We start from the raw sequence: 21994 nt of genomic DNA, 5'->3' as shown, positions 1-21994 counted from the left end.
ATTCTAGGATCATTCTTATTTAACTCCAGTGTGTAATTGTATGGCAGTTCCTTTATGTCTCCTGTCTGTCATTTCAGTGTCGTCAGTACAACCGCCTGCTGCAAACCTGAGGGCTGTAGATGAAGCAGTTACTTTGCCGGATCCTAATCCTCCTCCTCCTCCTGTAAAGAAGAAAGGATGGCCGAAGGGCAAGAGCAGGAAACCTCTCCACTGGAAGAAGCGACCTGGACGTAAACCAGGATTTAAGCTGAAGCGGGATCCACCACCAGAACCAGAGCCTACACAACCTGCTCCTTCCAGACCAGGACGCAAGCCCAGGATTAGGGAAGAAGAACCACCTCCTGCAGAAGATAAGATCCCTGAAGTAAAGGAACCTGAAGAGGAGGAAGAGGCACCAGTGGAAGATAAAAAAGCTAGTGAAGAAGAGGAGCCAGCCATTGCTACTGTGCAGCCAGCATCGCCATCTGAAAGCAGCAGCAGCAGTACCAGTGGCAGTGATATTTCCTCCCGGGAAGCTGAAAACCATCCGGCATCTCCAGAACCACAGAGGGACACTATTGAAGAGCCCCAACCTATTGCTGAGGAAGCAGAGCCGGAAGAGGAGGAAGAGAGGGTGGTTGATGAAAAGGAACCCATAGTTGTACCAGCATCTAACCAACAGGAAGATCATGATGCAGATGATGAGGATGAAGGGACAAAAGAGGCAGATGAAAGGGAAACGTTACCACAGGACACTGTGCATGAGGAATCTGAACAACAAGAACCTAGTTTGGGAAGTAGTGAAGAAGAGGAGAAGGCGGATGGTGAGCAGGAACCAACCGAGAGCAATGATCAGCCTTCATGTCTAGAAGAGGAAGAGAACAGCCCAGAAAAGATAGAAGAGGAACCCAAAGAAGAAGAGGAAGAGGAGGAAGAGTACGGTGAAGAAGAAAACCCCCACACAGAGCTCGATTTAGAGACTGTGCAGGCAGTGCAATCACTGACACAGGAAGAAGGGAGTGAGCGTGATGATGGGACCTATGGGGATTGTGAGGATGAGACTCATGCAGCTTGCCAGACTTTGCAGAGTTTTACACAGGCTGAGGAAGAGCCACAGCTGGGTTTGTCCGACGAGTGCCATCCCTCAGCACATGACAGTCCAATCTCCTCTGTTCACTCACACCCTAGCCAGTCCGTGCGGTCAGCAAGCAGCCCAAGTGTGCCTCCAGCTCTGGAGACTAATGGAACAGGCGGGTACCCTCAAATCAGCCCAGATGCAGGCTCCCTCTCTGCTCCGTCTATGCAGAATCTGGAAACGACCAGTCCAATGATGGATGTGCCCTCCGTGTCGGACCATTCACAGCAAGTGGTGGATAGCGGCTTTAGTGACTTGGGCAGTATTGAGAGCACAACTGAAAACTATGAAAATCCCAGCAGTTATGACTCCAGCATGGGGGGCGGCAGCATTTCCTCACAAAGCAGCTGTTCATATGCCAGTAGTGGAAACGGCAGCGGAGCAGGGGGGCTGCAGTCTTCTGCCAGCTTGGCGCAGAACGGTTGTGCCGTGAGCCAGCAAATGGCTGGAATGGCAAGCATGTTGCAGACAACCCAGGCTTGTAGCATAAAGTCTCCCCAGAGTTGTGCCTCAGAACGTCCTCCTAGCAGCAGCAGCAGTAACAACCAGCCGCCGCCACCTCCCCCTCCACCGCCACCATTGCCCCCGCAGCAGCCTCAGCCGCCACCACAGCAACAGCCCCCAATGTCACAATGCAGCATGAACAACAGCTTTGGCCCCTCGCAAATGATCATGGAAATACCAGACCAGAACAATGGCAGCAATCTCAGCATCTACCCAGGGGATTTTGGGGCTGGTGGCTATTCGCAGCCCTCAGCCACTTTTAGCCTGGCAAAGTTGCAGCAGCTTACCAACACCATCATGGACACTCATCCTATGCCTTACAGCCACGCTCAGGCCGTCACCTCCTATGCAAACAGCGTGTCCCTTTCAAATTCGGGCCTGTCCCAGCTCACTTCTTCACACCCTTTGGCAGGGGCATCCCAAGCACAAGCCACCATGACCCCACCTCCTGCTATGAACCTACTACCGTGTAATATGTCGGCAGGCAACCTTGGCATCTCCCACAGCCAGCGTATCCAGAGTCAGATGCCTGTCAAGGGGCATATCTCTATCCGCTCAAAATCTGCACCACTTCCTGCTGCCCCATCCCCTCACCAGCAGCAGTTGTATGGGCGTAGCACGCCAGGTATGCAGCCTGCCTCTCGGGCACTCGCCGTCCAGCGGAGCATGAACATGGGAGTCAATCTTATGCCCACCTCACCGTATAATGTCAACACCATGAACACATTGAACGCCATGGGTGGGTACCGCATGTCCCAACCTATGGTCAACAGTTCTTATCATAGCAACGCGGCCTATATGAACCAGACAACACAGTACCCCATGCAGGTTGGCATGGGCATGATGGGTGCCCAGGCCTATACCCAACAACCTATGCAGCCGAACCCCCATGGAAATATGATGTACACACCTCCTACTCACCACTCCTATATGAATTCCCCTCCTGTCCCCAAACAGACTCTTAACTCCCCCTATATGAGGAGATGAGGGGGGCACCGGAACTACCCCAAAAGTTGTCCTCTTGCAGACTATAAATACGGCCTTTTATACTGACAGGACTTTTATCCCCTGTTCCTTATATCCCTTTGCTGTAGATTTAATATTATGTTTTTTATTGTTATTTTATTTCCCCTTCCCCCTTGCAAAAAAAAATATCATTTTGAGGGTTTTTGTTCCTGTTTTTCTCTCCATTTTCTCGTTCACTCTCCAGTTTATATGAAAGTGTCGGTGGATTATTTATTTTTTATTTTAATTCCTTCCGTTTTTTTTTTTTTTTTTTTTAAGATAATGCAAAGAAAAGACAAAAAAAAACTGCAGGCAAAACGGTTGTAGTGGAAAAAACGCACGGAAATAGGAAGATGACAAATCTCATTTTTAGAAATCAAATTTAAAAGTAAAAAAAAAAATATAAAAAAAAAAAATACAAAGACAAAAAAAAATGTAACCCTGTAGCCTTATTCCGCCGGGCTTTCACTGAGCCACGGCAACTGTACACATTAACCGTGCGTCCGCTACTTTTTTTTTGTTTTTGTTTTTTTTGCATTAATTTCCAGTCTCTAGGATGAGGGTTGAAGGGAGGTTTTTTTTTTTGGAGCTGATAAAGGGGGTATTGAGCGGAAATATTGAGATTCCTTGTCTCCTGCCATGGTAGAGTACAGATAGAGGAGGCCATTGAGCCATATACAAGCTATGGTACGTAGCATAAGGAGTTGCTCGGTGCCACACACCTGCTACACCGTATAGCTTGTACACTTTTCAGTATACCCTCTGTTGGCCTAATCCCCCTCTTTTGTGTACCACTTGGGCTCATTTACCTCTCATCCCTATAATAAGCACTTATTGCCGCAGATGCATAGGAAAAATTTGTCTATTGTTATCAGACCAATTTTCATTTGACTGCCCGTGTAACTTGAGGAGTTGACACCAGAATCGCCACATCCGTCACCCCCCCCCCCCCCTCCCATTTGTCTCTTACCGCCAGCGCTAATCGCATCGTGTTCAGGTACAAAACCCTGTGCTTAATATATCTTTATGGTGGCCAGAGCGCAGTTTGTCTATGCAGAGGATTGATTTGGAGCTCTGTCAGAAATTCAGTGATAAAATTCTGCCTGCCGTCACCACTAGGTGGAGCTCACAAGCTACTTCTAGTGGTGACTGCAGGCATCATGGGGTTTGTCATTCACAGCTATATCTATGCAGGGGTTTTTGAAGCTGTGGCCACCATTAAGATATCGGCAAATAATTTTTTTTGAACGATTTTAGGTTGGGTGTACAGTTTGGTGGTTCCTTGATCCATAGATGCTGTTCAGTCTCTGATACTATGTCATTCCGTTCATGCACGCCCTCGTGTACCGTGGTGGAAGTTGATCACTACAGAGATAACCTTAGTGTGAAATGGTAGAAACTATTTTTTCATACTTTTTATATAATTTTCTTTCTTCTTCCCATCGTTTAGATGCGAGACCCTCCCCTTCATGTATATATTGTGATTTATATATTGTCACTGTTTTCTCGAGCCGGTTTCTTTTCAAAGGGCAAGGTTCACATTTTAATCCATCTCCCTTTCCCATATAGGATAAAGGGAGGAGGGATTATTACTATGTAGTATGGCGATGCTGTTGACATCGGTGCTGATTTGTGCCTTGTCATAGCCATAATGTGTGCCTGCCCCCTGTAACGCCCGCAGATGTGACGTGACAGCGGCCGGCCGAACCCACGTCCTCACACGACCAGTGCCTCCATACAGACGCTTTATGTTCCCACTGTAATCCTCATCTCCTCCGCTTCTGTTCTCTTTACCCCCCCTCTCATTCTCATCCCTGGCATGCCGTCTTAGATGCGTCAGGCTTATGTAGGAATACATAAAAATACGATCACGTTTTCAAAAATTGTTCAGTTTTTCTTTTGCCTGCGCGAAGATCAAGACATAGACAGAGACCTCAGTCACTTTTCTGGTTCGACGGGGAAAAAGCACTAAGACTGGTGGTAAAGACCGGGTAACATTGGCGCCACAGGTATTACATGGCAGCTGAAATGTAAAAACAATGATACATTTTATCTGTGCGCGCCAGCATAATGGGTCGCGCTGCGGTATTTCTGCCAATCTTTGGTTGGAGGAGGTTATTGGCCAAATTTGCCATCCAATCGTTTGGCATTTGCCTTTGTGACTATTAGGATGGTCATGGACGCAGGATGGTGTTTTCACTTCTGATATGCTCTTTCAGTTTCAGTCTAACTTGCATGGAGTAACACGTGCCGCTTATCTCCAGGGAATCGGTTATATGGGGGGTCCTTACTTTTCCCTGCAGCCAGTCTTTTGAAGTAGGATTTGCTACCCTCACCATAGATGTTAGATTGCCAGTGGATTCAATGGGCAGCAAAGATCACCAGCATAAAGGAAGTAGTGCCATCATATTGGGGCTAGGATATGCCATCACTTCATGATCAGTGAGGGTCCAGCCTGTGGGACACCCTTCGGTCACCTGCAGAATTCCTTTGTGGACCCTTTGTTCTGAGGGGGCTGTGGGGTTGTCTGTTGTCAGACCGCACCATCAAAAAGTGAGGGCATTCCCTAGCCTAGCTGATACCCATTCAATGCGTTTTGGTGGAGCCCACCAGTGCCAGCAGGATCCACCAACTAAACGTAAGATCAGGCATACTAAATGTCAACTTTTTTGTTTTAGTTCCTGGGAGATAAGTGTCTTCAAATGTATCTAGCAGCCACTGATCTCCTTATACGCATGGTTATGGTGTCCAGCTGACGGCCCGCAGGAAGTAGTACTTGTGCCCGACCATAGGATGAGGTCGCCTTGGCACAATCGGTTTGTACATAAGTTCTACAAGGAGCAGTATTTATAGAGTCAAGGATGCAGCAGTCATGAGATGGTCGTCTGTGGTGTGGCACCGTGACGCATTCGTCCTCCACCCGTGCATACTAGTGCTCTCCGTTCCCGTGACTTCTCGACACTGTGACTCCCTGCTGGATAGCACTCTTTACGGAAGGCAGTCAGTCCATAAGACTCGTGTCTCTTCTCCTCTACATTTCTAGGGTTTTAATAACAGCTGTTTCTTAAATGGGTTTCTCCTCCTGCCTCATATTGTAATTGTATTATTATTATTATGATTATTATTATTATTATTTTTTTATTTTCCTTTCCTCCGGCCTTTTCTTGACGTTGTGGGGTTTGAACGGCCCCGTCTGGTTTGTATGTAATAAGACTTTCACCCCAAGTCCCCGGTTCTCTCCCTCCCCCCCCCCCCCCCCCCCCCACCCCCCCCCTCTCCCTCCTTTCTAGTAAGTGCTTTCAGAAAAAAAACTGTACATTTTAACGTTAAAAAAAAATAAATTATGTTGAGACATTTTGGAAATGCGGTGTTAAGAGTTTTTATTGGTTATCTAAATCTCATGACCATAATTATCAAGGCCACCAAGGCGAATCCCAGATGACACTGGCTCTATGAAGAATTGTTACTTTTATTAAAACTCTGTACAACTGGAACACGTTTCGGGCTTGATGATCACGCTCCTGCAATGACTTTTAGGCTTGGGGCCGGGCACTCCATTTTCTTTGAGTACAACTGACTCTGCTCTGGCTGTAAGACAGATGGCTGCAGCAGGAGCCTCCCCCGCCGTTCTACCCAAACCCCCGCATCTACACACTTCTGCCTTCAGTTTAGTAGCAACAGGAGTTATCCGAGACAGAATGTGATCCCTGACGATCCCATTGAGTGAGTGACTGACTACCTTTTAAAGGAAGTTTTTTCGCAAAAAATATTCTACAATTTTCAAACCTGCCCCTGGATCTGAATACTTCTGTAATTGCATGGAATTAAAAATGTAGTATAGTCCCTGAGTTATTTTACTATCTGTATAGCGCCACCTGCTGTTTGCTCCTTTTCTAATTTTCTCTGTCCTGCTCCCCGAGATGGCCGCACATGCTCAGTTCCATCCTTCAACTGCCGCCAGCTCCAGCATTAAAGACACGCCCCCTAAGCTGAAAGCTTGAAATAAATCTAGCAGAATAATTGGAGCAATGAATAGGGAGATCTCTGGATCCATGTGAGGTACGGGGGCCGGTCCTAGCTGTATTTGAAAGAGGTTATCATGTGCTAGATTATGTATGATTTTCAGTTTTTACATTGTTCACGGGGATAGCCCCTTTAAGCGTTGTTGGCGGCGGAATTTTTTTTCTTTACACAGTGGTGAAGAATCAAGCTTTGGCGAATGTGCCTGAATAGATCAGCTTTTGGAGGTCAATGAGGAGATTTCCAATTCAATGACTGCAAGCAGAGGTCATGAAAACAAGTATTAAAAATCCTCTGAATGGAGTCTCATTCAGATGGCCACATTTTAGCATCCCTATAAGGCCTCATGCTCACGACCATTATGTATTTTGCGGTCCGCAAAATCAACATGACATCTGTGTTGCATCCGTGTATTTTTGTGGCCAAGTACAGGACACGTTCTATCTTTTCCAGAACGGAAATACAGATGCGGAAAGCAGACGGATCTCCATTTAGCAATAAAGAACATGCCCTATACTTGGTTGCCAAATACGGACCCGTTATAGTCAATGGGTCCCCAAAAGTAGGATGCAGCTTGGACGTCATCCCTATTTTGCGGACTACAAAGTACATAATGGTCGTGTGCATGAGGCCTTATAGCTACAGCTAACAGCAGGTCCTAGATCCCGATGATGATGCTGCTGGGCTGGGTCATTAGTACCTCTGTGTGTACAACCCTCAGCCTTGAGATGTACAGTATATCATACCATGCAGAAGCGTACCAAAGTTCCTGGGCCCCAATGCAAAATCTTTGGTCTACAATACCGTTGTCGTCTTGGGCAGCATTGGTGCGGTGGGACCCCTCTGGCACAAGGGCCTGGGTGCAGTTTCTGCTATGAAATCATTTACTCTTGGACCTAATATGTAAATTGGCTCCAAGAAGAACGACCCATCTGCCGGCAGCTGGTTCAGGGTTTGTGCCACTGGGGTAGCGTTTGGCTGAACTGCCTTACTCTGCCCTGATGAGAGGCCAGAACCCCGAAACAGCTGTCTGCAAATGGTCACTCTCTGGTTTGGCTGATGTCAGGTAAGGCTTCACCCACACGACTGTATATATTTTGCGGGGGTTGTCAGACCGCACCATTGCATCCGTTTAATTTTTTGCAGACTTCTATTGACTTCAATGGGTCCGTGGACTGCATTTTGTGGACAAGAACATGGCATGTTCTAGCATTTGTGTAAGGGCTTGTGCACGCAGCCGTTGCCCGGCTGTTCTGTGCATTGGGTCCCCAATGCGTAGGCATTATCCATGTGGTTTCCGCAGACGGATCCAGACCCATTCAACTTGAATGCGTCCATGAGTCCTCTGCAGCGCAAAAAAAAAATAGAACATGTTCTATTTTCTTGTGGTACGGAGGGAAGCACAACGTAGTGCACTTTCCGGATTGCACACGGCTGGTGCCCGTATATATTGCAGGCTGCAGTATGGGCCGGCTGTGACACTGTGCATGAGCCCTAACGGACATATAGATTCAGAAGGCAAGCGACTCGTCCGTGTCCTTTCTGCAAAAAGTTAGAACGTATCCTATACTTGGCTGCAAATTGCTGTCCATAGAACCATTGAAGTCAATGGTTCCGCCCAAAAATGGATGCAACACGGACGTGAACCGTATTTTGCAGACCGCAGAATGTATATGGACATGCGCATGAGACAGTTTTGTCCCATGGAGCATTGCCTGAAATCGAGTCTCCATTCACCCACTGGGTCTCTTTAATTAGAACCAGTAACCCCCCCCCCCCTCCTCCTTAAAGACAGACCTACATGTGGACGGTTACGTGGAGCTTCACATCATCGAGAGGTACTGCTGTGGTCAGAGCTCCATCTTGTACTTCAGGCATAAACATTTACATTTAACAAGCAGGGGAATATTGACTATTATGTCCCAGCGTAATGTATGGAGACGAATGCATGGAATAAATGGCGGTCGTACGTGTAAATCTCGCTGTGTGCCTCCGTACTGCTATAGGAGCGCTGGATACAAGTGACGGTGCAGGGGAGAGGTGCTGCAGCAGTGTGTGCATGCCTCTTCTCCCCCTCTCCGTGACTGATCGGCTGCTATAAATATCCGTAGAAATGGCTGAGCTAGAACCTGAATAAAAAGCTGGCGAGAATTCAAAGAGCAAGTTATGGATCGCGCTGCGTTACTGCTATAAGCAGGTTAATATGCAGCACTTTACAGAGCGGCGGATATGATGTAGTGTAGGCTGCGGACAGCAGTTTCTACCCCCTGTATTATCCAGAGTAAAATCTACTATTCTGGCAGTGGCAATATACCCAGGGTATGTGTAACATATGGGATTGATCCCCCAGACCCCTACACATGGCTGTACCCATAAAGCTATAGGACCCTAATAGAGTGATGTATAGTAACATAGTACGTAAGGCAGAAAAAAAGACATTTGTCCATCCAGTTCGCCCTGTTATCCTGCGGGTTGATCCAGAGGAAGGCAAAAAAAAAAACCCTGTGAGGTAGAAGCCAATTTTACTCATTTTAGGGGAATAAAAAATTCCTTCCCGACTCCAATCAGGCAATCAGAATAACTCCCTGGATCAACGACCCCTCTCTAGTAGCTATAGCCTGTAATATTATTACACTCCAGAAATACATCCAGGCCCCTCCTGAATTCCTTTATTGTACTCACCATCACCACCTCCTCAGGCAGAGAGTTCCATAGTCTCACTGCTCTTACCGTAAAGAATCCTCTTCTATGTTTGTGTACAACCTTCTTTCTTCCAGACGCAGAGGATGTCCCCTCGTCACAGTCCTGGGGATAAATAGATGATGGGAGAGATCTCTGTACTGACCCCTGATATATTTATACATAGTAATTAGATCTCCCCTCAGTCGTCTTTTTTCTAAAGTGAATAACCCTAATTTTGATAATCTTTCAGGGTACTGTAGTTGCCCCATTCCAGTTATTACTTTAGTTGCCCTCCTCTGGACCCTCTCCAGCTCTGCTATGTCTGCCTTGTTCACAGGAGCCCAGAACTGTACACAGTACTCCATGTGTGGTCTGACTAGTGATTTGTAAAGTGGTGGGACTATGTTCTCATCACAGGCATCTATGCCCCTTTTGATGCAACCCATTATCCTATTGGCCTTGGCAGCAGCTGCCTGACACTGGTTTCTGTAGCTTAGTTTGCTGTTTATTAAAATTCCTAGGTCCTTTTCCATGTCAGTGTTACCGAGTGCTTTACCATTTAGTATGTACGGGTGACTTGCATTATTCCTTCCCATGTGCATAACCTTACATTTGTCAGTGTTAAACCTCATCTGCCCAAGCCTCCAATCTATCCAGATCCCTCTGTAGTAGTATACTGTCCTCTTCCGTGCTACTCTCCTGTTTTAGTGATTTATATGCTTTCTTAGATTGGGACTTATACACAATGCAGTTACTAATAGATTCTAAATACGGAAGACTGGACATCGATCCCATCAGTTAAATGTTGTTAGATAGGGTGACCATATTTTGGGGCAGGATGGTTGGCAGCCGCTGGCAGAGGTCCTTCTGTCCCCTAAAGCTGTACTAATGAGCAGGGTCAGGACAAGGTATTTTTGTGCGCCAGGCAGAGCAGGCAAATTGCAACCTCCTTCCACCGAATCCATTCAAACTGAACCCTCTTTCTAATAAAGACACAGTGTAGCTGCCGGAAGAAGACCAAGCAATACACTCACCGCTCCCTGTCTCGCAGCTCCTGTGTACTCATGAGCTCTTCCAATACTGGCCGGACAGTCACATTAGGCATTGTTCACACATTGGTTAATATTTTGCATCCGTTTTTGTAAGACAAAACCAGGAGTGAGTCCAAAACACAGTCTTTCCATTAAGGCTCATGCACACAACCGTTGCCTGTTTTGTGGTCCGCAAATTGCAGATCCACAAAACACGGATACTGGCAGTGTGCATTCCGCACTTTGCAGAATGGAAACTGCCAGCCCCTAATAGCGCAGTCCTATCCTTGTCCGTAATGTGGACAGGAATAGGACTTAGCTATTTTCGGAAGACGCCTCATGGTTAATGGAAATGGAGGTATGGCAGCAGCCTGCTCTCCATACCCTGCTATGTGACTTCTTAAAATAATCGAGCCCTCGTCTGTTTTCAGAAGTCCCATAGCAGCGAATGTTGAGTATGGTGCACATGCTCAGTGTGCTCTCTATTTACTTCTGGGCGCTGTTTTTGAGATAGAAGTGGGCCCCAGAGATGGGTGCAGCAGTGTCTTTAGATGCTGGTTATAGCAGTTCACTCTGCTGTCTAGTGTTTCTTTCAAGACTTCACTTGAGGCTTTGAGTAAGTTGATCTCTCTGGAGAACCCTACTTAGGAGCAGGAGCTCAGGCTTGTGCTTCCTCTCCAGCCCACTCCCACCACGAGGGGAGTAACAGGGTGTTTAACCCTTGCCATCCTCATCCTACCTGGAAGATATGGCCAAATTCATACAATAAAATACATAATAATATAATACAATAACTAGATACAAAACTGTAGTACCCCCAGGTCTGGGATACTGAATTTGATCAGAGAACTTGAGGTTAAGGTTCCTTAGTGATGCAACATTGCTTTCAAATTTGTGGAATTACTGCATCTGTAAGGAGAGAAGGAAAAAATTACCATTGCAAAAAAAAATTCAAACCTATTGGAAATTTTATCACTTTTCCTACTTGGAAATATTGAAGTCCTGGCAAGATTAAGATCTTACAACTGGGAGCTGTGGTTTTGCCAACATTTTGGAGGGACATTGGTGTAGAGTGTCTGGCATGGTAGTTGGGTGGTGGGACCACATACCGCTGATCAGAAAGCTTCAAGCGCCACCTCCGCCTGTACCGTCAGCAGTGTATTTATAGATGCAAATAATTTATCAAGATATAAAGCATTATTCTTGCCATATTAAGGACAGGATGATGTAGTAAAGCTGTGTCCTCAGGTGCTGACTGCACCTCCTGCTGCTGATTCAGCTTTGGTAGTACCTCATTAGTATTATGTATACGAAGGTTACCATATGTGTTGGTGCTTTAAAGGGATTCTGTCATCAGAAATTACTCCGATAACCTAAACATATGGCGATGTCCCTAGTAATTCAGTGAATTCTAAGGTGACTTTATCAAATGCCCCTGTAGCTCTATAATCATAAAAAAGAGGTTTATATCACCTGTCAATCACTTCAAAATGTGTCCAAGGGGACGTCTCATGGTGAAAGGTGCCCGGCTGCAGCCATCTCGTTTATGTGCCCAGTGCTGCCGCCACAAGTGAAATCGCCGCCCTCCCTTTTATTATATCCGCCTACATCAGTTCGTGGCCGCCTCTGTAACCTCCGCTCGCCTCAGCCAGATCCCGCGCGTGCGCACTAGGTATAACCTGATGCACCCGTGCGGACTACTGGCATCGGCCTTGTTTAGCGAAGTGCGCATGCGCCGGCCGGCACACTTCGCTCGAACCTCCACAGACCGTCTGGGATGGGCTGTAATAGGGCGGTCTGTGGAGGTTTGAGCGAAGTGCGGGGGGACGCTCAATACAGCAGCAGCCTCAGCTAAGGGCTTGTGTTTCGCCTTTAACGATGGAAATTGTCGGTTCGGGGTTAAATGTAAATTTAAACACGAATGTTCGGGTTGTGGGGGAAATCATGGGGCGGTGAGATGTTTTAGAAGCGGGAAGCAAAGAGGGGCGGATGTTAATGGAAAAGGGGGTGACGCCGGTGCGGCTGGAAAAGATGCAGCCCTATCTAGATAGGTACCCCGATAGAGAGGCAGCGGGGTTGTTGGGGTCAGGGTTTTCGGAGGGCTTTAGGATTCCGTTCGTGCCAGGGGGGGCTGTGTTGCTCAGGAGGAATTTGCGGTCAGCCAGGGTGCATCCGGAAGTGGTGGGAGAGAAGCTGGGGAAGGAGGTGTCGCTGGGGCGGATGGCGGGCCCGTTTCCGGAGCCGCCCATTTTTAGTTTGCGGGTGTCACCGTTGGGAGTTGTCCCTAAAAAAAGAGGCGAATAAGTTTCACCTTATCCATCAGCTCCTCAGTCAACGACTGTATTACCCCTGCGGTTTGTTTAGTGGTTTATACGTCATTTGATGTGGCCGTGGGTTGGGTAAAGCGTTTTGGAACCGGTGCTCTGATGGCAACATCGAGGCGGCGTTTAGGTTGCTGCCGGTTCATCCTGAGTGTCAACATTTGTTAGGGTGTTTTTGGGATGGTTTTTTTTTTTTTTGGAATGGGCAGTCGTGGACTTGTCAGGTTGTGAATCGCTGATTCATTATCTGGACGATTTTCTGTGTATTGGCCCCCCGGGGTCGCCGGTTTGTGCGTTTTTGTTGGAAACGTTGAGTTCGCTTTTCGATATGTTTGGCGTCCCATTGGCCAAGGAAAAGACGGTGGGTCCGGTAACGGAGTTGAGCTTCCTGGGGATAGTTATCGATTCGGTGAGAATGGAGTGTAGATTGCCGGGGGATAAGCTGGAGGATTTGAAGGGGCTGGTGGCCAGGGCTAGATGGGTGAAGAAGTAACAGTTGAGGGAGCTTCAATCGCTGCTGGGGAAGCTTGTCGGATCATGCCCATGGGCCGGGTGTTCTGCAGACGCTTGGCGCAGGCGACCGCAGGGGTGGTCGCCCCGCATCATTACATTCGGTTGGGGAGGGAATTGCGAGTGGACTTGCAGGTGTGGAGTTCATTTCTAGACCAGTACAACGGTCGCTCGCTGTTCATGGGTGAAGTTGTTGATTCATTTGATTTTGAATTGTTTACTGAGGCGGCAGGGGGTTCGGGTTTTGGGGCCTTCTGTGGGGGTCAATAGTGTGCTGGGTGCTGGCCGGTTGTGTGGGTAGAGCGTGGCTGGGTGAGGAATTTGGCCTTATTGGAGTTATTTCCTATTGTGCTGGCAGTTTTGTTATGGGGGGATCATTTTCGGGATAGGAAGATACGTTTTCACTGCGACAATATGGGGGTGGTTCAAGCAATCAATGGCTTGTCAGCATCGTCGCCGTTAGTGGTGCGGCTGCTGCAGCGCTTGGTGTTGGAGTGCTTGTCGCTGAATGCTTGGGTTGTAGCGGTGCATGTGCCTGGGGTGGACAATTGTATTGCTGACGCCCTTTCTCGTTCGCAGTGGGATCAGTTTCGGCGGTTGGCTCCGGAGGCAGACTCTGTTGGATTGGAGTGTCCGGCTTGCCTGTAAGATCTGTTGGAGGAACCGTAACGGGGCTCATCCAAACTTCCTTGGCACCGGATATGTGGGCCATGTATCTGAGGGCCTGGCGTGCTTGGGAGGATTGGTGTACCAGTTTCTGAGGGGGGAATGAGGAGTTGGAGTTTTCTTTGTTAATGTTTTTGGGCCACTGTAAAGAGGAGGGTTGGTCGGTGAGTAAGATTAACGGTTATATGGCAGTGTTGGCGTTTGGTTTTAGGTTACGGCAATCAATGGTTATCAATGGTTGATATCACAAAGTTTTTTTTGGTGGTTCCGGCACTGAAAGGGTGGCGAAGGATGGGGACAGGGGTGGATGGTAGGAGGCCAGTGTCGTTCGCGTTATTGGTTCAGCTGGGGAGTCAATTACGGGGGGTTTGTAGTTCAGAGTGGGAAGTCCGGTTGTTTCGTTGTTTCGTTTGGCATTCTCTTTAGCGTTTTTTGGAGCAATGCGGTTGGGTGAACTGGTTTGTCCATCGGTGAGCAGGGTGGGGGGGCTTTTGAGGGAAGATGTTGATTTGTTTGCGGATAGAGTGGAGTTTGTGATCCGTTGGTCAAAGACGGATGTGGTGGGTCGGGGTCGGAGAGTGGTGCTTTTCAGGATTGAGGGTTGTGATATGTGCCCTGTTCAATTTCTCCAGGACTATGGGGCGGAGATTGTTGGGGCGTCGTCCCCTTTGTTGGTGCACGCCGATGGCACTTTTTTATCCCGTTTTCAGTGGTATTTGATAAGTGTTTGAACCGGGTGGGGTTGGAATGGGAGGGGTACTCCAGCCACTCCTTTAGGATTGGGGCGGCAACGGAAGCGGCAAGGTTGGGCCTGGGAGAAGGTTATCAAGCGGATTGGGCATGGGCTCAGTTTCGGTCTTACGTTCGATTAGATCGCTTATAGGAGTTTCGTGGGAATGGGAAGTTTGTAGGATGGGGGATTGTGTGTTTTGTGCATGTAAAAAGCTGTGGTATTGTTCTTGCAATCTTCTCATTGCAGATGCGGCACCTGCTCTGGTGTAGATCTTGGGGCACTCATACGTCTTATGGGGGGCCGTCCGGGCAGCGGTTCGGCCGGACGGCCAGCCAGCAGTTGGGATTTGGCAGAGAGTCCACGGTGGTAAGATGGATTGGGCGCAGGGGCATGGTCTGGAAGGGGGTGGCGCCAGAGGTACATCAGTTTGTGCGGATGGACAGGGCGCCTGATGTGTTAGTGGTTCATGCGGGAGGCATTGATTTGGCAGCTAGGCCTATTCGGGAGTTTATAAAGGAGATCAAGTGGGATTTTCTGCGGCTATGGTCATTGTTCCCCGGTATGGTGACCGTGTGGTCGGACATAGTCCCGAGGCGGGTTTGGAGGGACGCTCGATCAGTGGAGGCGGTCAATAAGGCCTGGGTGAAGGTAAATAGGGCGATAGGGTGCTTTATGGCTCGGAACGGGGTGGTGGTGGTCAGGCACAGGGAGTTGGAGAGTGGAGTGGGGGCCTTTTGGAGGTCGGACGGGGTGCACTTGAATGCCGTAGGTCTAGATATGTGGAATTTGCCGTTGCAGGAAGGCATTGAGGTTGCCCTGAGGTTGTGGAGGAACGCCCGGAGTTGAGGGGGGGGCCCACAGTGGGGCTGGCCTCCCAGGTGGACCGAGCGGTTGTGGTGAATTGAGGGGGGGGGTCATTCGGTGGTGCCTCTGAGCTGGGGGTAATGGCTGGAGGCAAGAATGGCTCACCCTGGTTCGGCAGCTCGATGTTTTGGGGGCTTCAAGGACCTTCCCTCATTGGGTTAAGTTATTAGGTTATTTATTATTATTATTATTATTATTGTTATCTATGTATTTGTTATTTAATAAATGGCTGCTGTGGCCATTACATTTCCAGTCAGTGGTCCGAGTCTTATGTGGGTTCGGGGGATGGTGACGGAGAGATGTAATGGGGGTGGTGGGGAGATACAAGAAAGTGTAATGAGGTAAGAAGGGGGCGAACTATGCATAACCAATACACCCGTCATGAATAATAATAATAAAAATTATCATTCACCTTTACTGACCTTATGGAAGACCTGCCGTTCTCGGACCTATATCTCCAGTCCCCACCATTTCCAGAAAGTGGTGATTGGTGCCAATCACTGGCCTTAGGAGTGACATATGCAGGAACAGCAGGACATTGAGGAGATGAGGGATGTTATTTTATTAACAATTATTGTATACAGCCGCATTACTATAATTAATTTTTCAGTTTGCTTAGATAACCCCTTTAACGTCACCAAGTAGCTGGTGATGTCTTCGAGTCTAGGTCTCCAGTATGTCAATGTCCTTACCGTTCGGTCTGTGGTTCCAGTGCGGCTCCTGGCATATTGTGCTGGCTCAGCTCTCACAAGTGCCTGTGACTTCACGGGATCTAATCTTAGACGAGAGTCCCCGGTGGCTGAGGTTGCTGCTGTTCTTGGCATAGGGAAAGAAAAGTACACTTGTGGTTACACTTCAGAAGCATCATCATTTCAGATGGAGCCTACAGAATTTTACTCTATGGAACAAAGCAGATAATAAATTGTCCATTGTACACCATTGTCTTCATATTTGTCAGAGGAGCCTTGGGCCCCCTCAGGCACCAGGACAAGGCACCTAACAATGGCCTCCAGGCCTGTCATGTACACATTAGAGCTAGCTTTTGGCCATATGGCTACGCTGACAGAAAAATAAAAATAAGTTATTGCTTTTGAAATCCAGATTTAAACATCTGTAGATCTAAAAAAAAAAAACTAAGAAACATGCCAAATACTACTTCCATACAATGGCCACAAAACACTGCCGTAAAGGATCAAAGTAGTTCTACCATGTACTGCCCACAGAACACTGCCATATATTATGCAAATAATGGTACCATATAGTGTCCACATAACACTGCCACACAGTATCCAAATAATACTATTATATAATGCCCACATAACACTGCCACACAGTATCCAAATAATACTATTATATAGTGTCCACATAAGTGCCACGCAGTATCCAAATAATACTATTATATAATGCCCACATAACACTGCCACACAGTATCCAAATAATACTATTATATAGTGTCCACATAACACTGCCACGCAGTATCCAAATAATACTATTATATAGTGTCCACATAACACTGCCACACAGTATCCAAATAAGGGTCCATTCACACGTCCGCAAAAGGGTCCGCACCCGTTCCGCAATTTTGCCGAATGGGTGCGGACCCATTCATTCTCTATGGTCCCGGACGTGAAGCGGAGAGCACACTATGTGCTCTCCGCTTCCACATCTGCGGAGCGCGGCCCCGAACTTCCGGTCCGCAGCTCCGCAAAAGATATAACATGTCCTATTCTTGTCCGCAGCTGCGGACAAGAATAGGCATTTCTATAGCGGGTGCCGGCCGGGTGTGTTGTGGGTCTGCAACACACCACGGACGTGTGAATGGACCCTAATACTTTTATATAATGCCCTCATAACACTGCCACACAGTATCCAAATACTACTACTATATAGTTTTCTCATAACACTGCCATATACAGTATCCAAATAATACTATTATATAATGCTCGCATAACACTGCCATACAGTATCCAATAAAACCACTGTATAGTGTTCTCATACCACTGCAATAAGGTATACAATTAATACTACTATATAGTGTTCTCAAAACAATACCATACAATATCCAAATAATACTACTATATAGTGCCTGGACACAAATATAGCGGTAATTCCACCATACAATGGCCAATCTCAGGTTGCTTCTGATGGTCCAGTCCTTGGGGCCCTCTACTTTGCCGTCTCATGGCCCTGTGTAGCATTTAGGCCTCATGCACACGACCATATGTGTTTGCGGTCGGCAAAAAAAAAGGATGACGTTCCATACGGCATCCGTGTTTTTTTTGCGGATCTATTGTAATAATGCCTATCCTTGTCTGCAAACTAGAAAAAAATAGGACATGCGGAGCAACGGAACGGACATACTGATGCAGATAGCACACGGTGTGCTGTCCGTGTTTTTTGCAGATCCATTGAAATGAATGGGTCCACATCCTATCCGCAAAAAAAACGGAACGGACACGGAAACAAAATACGGTCGTGTGCATGAGGCCTTATTAGAAGAGAACATGTATCTTTCCCGCTTCCCTTCTGAAATCAATAGTCTACAAGTTTCATCAAAGCGTCCCGGTCATTATTTCTCATAGCCCTGTAGAAGTGCACCTGTGGTTTCAGCTACATCCCCACAGACTGAGTCCTGGTTAACTAAAAGCTGGAGATACACTTGAAAATGGGCCTTAGAAGCTGTAATTCATGTTTGGTTTTGACAAAAATGAATGAATTCGACTGTGGGAAAAATTCCAGGATCGGCCAGGCTCATTGAGTTCCTGTAAATTTCTGTCCTCCATGGGCAGAGGTTAAATCCGCACACCACCCTACTACTCCTGTGTAATGTTTGTCCTGAGACTCAGCGTCTGCAGAGGATCTGTCCGTTCAGCACCTTGAGACTCCTGAATTATTAAGGGTTCTCTTGGTTTAAGGAGAGCAAGAATGGAAAGGATCAAAAAGGATGAGGAGCGATGTGGGGAAAGGCTCTATATAACAATAAGAAGGTTGCGAGGACCAGCCGTTCCAGTTTACACAGAGTAATAGGCCATTTAGGTCAATGGGCCTGAACTGCAATACTAGACCCAGCCTGTGAACAAGGGTGGCGCTGTTTTCCTCATACAAATCTTTATAGATGTTTATGACCTATGCTCATTATGAGTGGTCAGTTTGATTGTACAAGTCATGGTGTTGGTGGCCACACACATTAGATGAATGCGGGCCAGGCCCAACAATTTCAGTGGAATTGGCACATCATGTCATATCTTGGAGATTCCTGCCTCTCCTCTGATGGCAGAGACCAGGAAAAAGATGGGTCGGACATGTTTGAATCCAACACACTTTTTGTTCTCAAGTGAGATAATCTATTGGCAGTGGTGTTTGGTAGCTAATCTCAGTCAAGCCAAGCATGCATGTGTATGAGGGGTCAGAAGAAATAGCTGTCAGCCATACAAGCATTTATAATGTTTTTTATGTCATACATTGTTAGACTAGCAAATGGCATATGAGTGGCACTGGGAATGGAGCTAACCACTCAGTCTTCCCCCTCTTGATCAGAGTGGGCTGGTACTACTTCTTGTTAGGAGAGCTAGCTAGGCTATTAAGGAGACAGGGAGCACGTCCAACAACTCCTGCTCCATAGGGCCTTAGGACCAGAAAGCGGCTGGTCTGAGAGGAACACTGCTTCAGGGAGACATAAAGGTGCAAGGGCTGCAGAAATCCATCAAAGCTACGGCATACAAGACAGCAGAGTGACCAGCTATCACAGCTTTTACAGACCCTGCTGCAAGGTGAGGGAGAATAAGTTAAGACACCCATAACCACAGTTGAGGAGGGGCCAACCCTAAAGCCTGCATTACGTAGTGGAGACCTACAGCCATAGTAAAGGGGAATCAGGAGAGAGACTTTGTCAGCTAGAATATTTCATCTAACCAGCCACCATACCTCTGGTGACCGAAACTGCATCTTGTACTTAATATTGCTGGATGTACCACAAGTTATCCTTTGCACTCCTTGAGACGTTTGATGTTCTCCTATGTCTGCATGATTCCTTCACTCCACCTTTTTACTGCATTGAACCCCAGGAAGCGATGGCCTGAGGGAGTACACCGTAACACATCTCATCAAGGCCACTACCACTCCCATCCTCAGCATCGGCTCCTCAGGGAATCACTTCACCCATGTCATCGAGATAGAGACCAAGTCTGTTCTAGCTGAAGAGATCTGAGAAATGTGGCATAGATGGACCACCCCCCTTTGATTGTGTCACAGAAAATTTCTGAAAGATGATTGGTGCCCGTACCATATATAAAGGACCCTAGACCTTATTGCCTATTTTTAGGGCAAGAAAGCACAATTCAGCCAGCAAAAATCAAGCCCTCACATAGTTGCCACAACCTAAAAATATAAAAGTTATGACCACCAAGAAAGGCAAAATCCCAAAAATTCTTCAGACCAAGTTTCAAGGTCAAACAATAAATTGTTACCGGCCCATGTAAATGTGTTGGGGATCAGATCGTTAATGTGAGCATGAAAGGACACGCTGTTCGGCAGCACTTCTTTCTGTGTAAATGGGGGATGTGGGGCCGACAGAGTGTAAAAGTATGGGAAATCAAGGATCATAGTAATGATTACGGGTCCTCCAAGCACTTTCCATTGGCCTTCGTAAAGGCCTTTTATAAAAATAGCTGATCGACTGGTTTTCTTATCGATCGGCACTTGATATGGGCCATGAAAGAACACCCTAATTGTGACGCCCCATAGACACTTTGCAAACATATGACTTAATAACTGTAGGTCCAAAAAGGAAGAAAACTAACCTTTATCGTAAGACTGTAAGACTATCGGCAAAGATTTGACAAAAATATTCTATATCATCCGCATGCATTAATACCTTAGAGGAGCTGTTACTCAGCGGGGCCGACAATCACTCTGAGATCTCGAAAAAGTGAACTCTCTTTTCTGTTGCCTATAGGAAGGATCACAGCGTGTCAGAGGAGGGCAGCCTTGGCCACATAAAATTCAGGGCGTGCAAGATGTCCAAGATATAACTCAGGCAGAAGGACAACTCTGTATCTGTACTTTGGAATACGAATCTGTCTATGGGGGGGGGGGGGGGGGGGGGGAGATTACAATTATGGAATATGGACGGCTGAGATTCTTTTTGTAAAATGAGGACCTTACAATTTGAGTCTTCCCGGTTACTTGGACCAGAGCCTAACTCCACTGTAGAGGCTGCAGGATCTAAATTGACTTATCTTCTTGTAGCTCCTGTTTAAGGTTTTCTGCTGGCGGTGGTGCTCAAGGTTGCCAGGAAAGCACCTGACAACTCGTCTGGCCACTTCACACAATGGAGGGAACCAGGCAGGGAGTGTTCAATTTCCCTGCAGTGCCTCCTCAGGAGCAATGAAGCATTACACAGTTCTACTTGAAATGAATGGGAAGACATCCTGGGTCCTTCAGAATGAGAGACATTCTATGTAGCCACACTGCTGGATGATAGAGCCCTTCTGTATTAAAGGGGTCATCCCACGAAAAATATTCTACATTTTTCAAACCACCCACTGTATCTGTATCCTTTTGTAACTGCAATTAATTAAAAATTTAGAGTTATTCAATTACGTCTATCAGCAGGTAGATTTAAGTATTGCAGCGCTCACCTACAGTTGCAAGAAAAAGTATGTGAACCCTTTGGAATGATATAGATTTCTGCACAAATTGGTCATAAAATGTGATCTGATCTTCATCTAAGTCACAACAATAGACAATCACAGTCTGCTTAAACTAATAACACACAAAGAATTAAATCAGTATCTATAGAGTAAAAGTAGGGTGAGCACTCAACAGATGGCGTTTTGGAAATTAAAAGTTTAATTAAACACTAAAATAATGTTAAAATACATACATAATGAAGGATAGATAAGTATATACGATTTCATATATTCAACATATAACAATTCGCATGGATAAGCAATTGTGCCATTAGGTATGGGCGGTCTCTTTATAGGACAATATAATATAAAATATATAGTTGTTAAATATAGTATAAATGTCCTGTATAGGTTTCGTATTCCCCTACTGGAGCGTCTCTCTCAACACTCTCCTGTGCTGGTTGATGGCATGGAATTAAATGTTACCATGTTTTTATTGAACACACCATGTAAACATTCACAGTGCAGGTGGAAAAAGTATGTGAACCCTTGGATTTAATAACTGGTTGAACCTCCTTTGGCAGCAATAACTTCAACCAAACGTTTCCTGTAGTTGCAGATCAGACGTGCACAACGGTCAGGAGTAATTCTTCACCATACCTCTTTACAGAACTGTTTCAGTTCAGCAATATTCTCGGGATGTCCGGTGTAAATCACTTTCTTGAGGTCATGCCACAGCATCTCAATCGGGTTGAGGTCAGGACTCTGACTGGGCCACTCCAGAAGGCGTATTTTCTTCTGTTGTTGATTTACTTCTATGCTTTGGGTCGTTGTCCTGTTGCAACACCCATCTTCTGTTGAGCTTCAGCTGGTGGACAGATGGCCTTAAGTTCTCCTGCAAAATTTCTTGATAA

At 46.7% G+C, this 21994-nt stretch overlaps 1 protein-coding gene and 1 long non-coding RNA gene across 3 annotated transcripts in view; one reads left to right on the top strand and one right to left on the bottom strand.

The window, feature by feature from the left end:
• Positions 1-2853, top strand: part of KAT6A (lysine acetyltransferase 6A) — a 45297-nt gene extending 42444 nt beyond the window's left edge. For both annotated transcript variants that reach the window (XM_040414820.1, XM_040414819.1), the window contains exon 17: positions 78-2853. In XM_040414820.1, the coding sequence (XP_040270754.1) occupies positions 78-2605 (2528 nt within the window). In that variant the 3' untranslated portion in view covers positions 2606-2853. The remainder of the gene's footprint in view (positions 1-77) is intronic.
• A 280-nt stretch (positions 2854-3133) lies between these two features.
• Positions 3134-5959, bottom strand: LOC120986311. Its single transcript, XR_005775667.1, has 2 exons — positions 5890-5959; positions 3134-5858 (listed from the first exon to the last, which is right to left on the bottom strand). It is a non-coding gene; the product is annotated as an uncharacterized LOC120986311 (long non-coding RNA).
• Positions 5960-21994: the final 16035 nt, after the last annotated feature.

The sequence above is a fragment of the Bufo bufo genome, chromosome 1 (assembly GCF_905171765.1).
Source record: "Bufo bufo chromosome 1, aBufBuf1.1, whole genome shotgun sequence".
Taxonomy (NCBI): Eukaryota; Metazoa; Chordata; class Amphibia; order Anura; family Bufonidae; genus Bufo; species Bufo bufo.
This window is presented reverse-complemented; position numbering and strand designations above follow the sequence as displayed.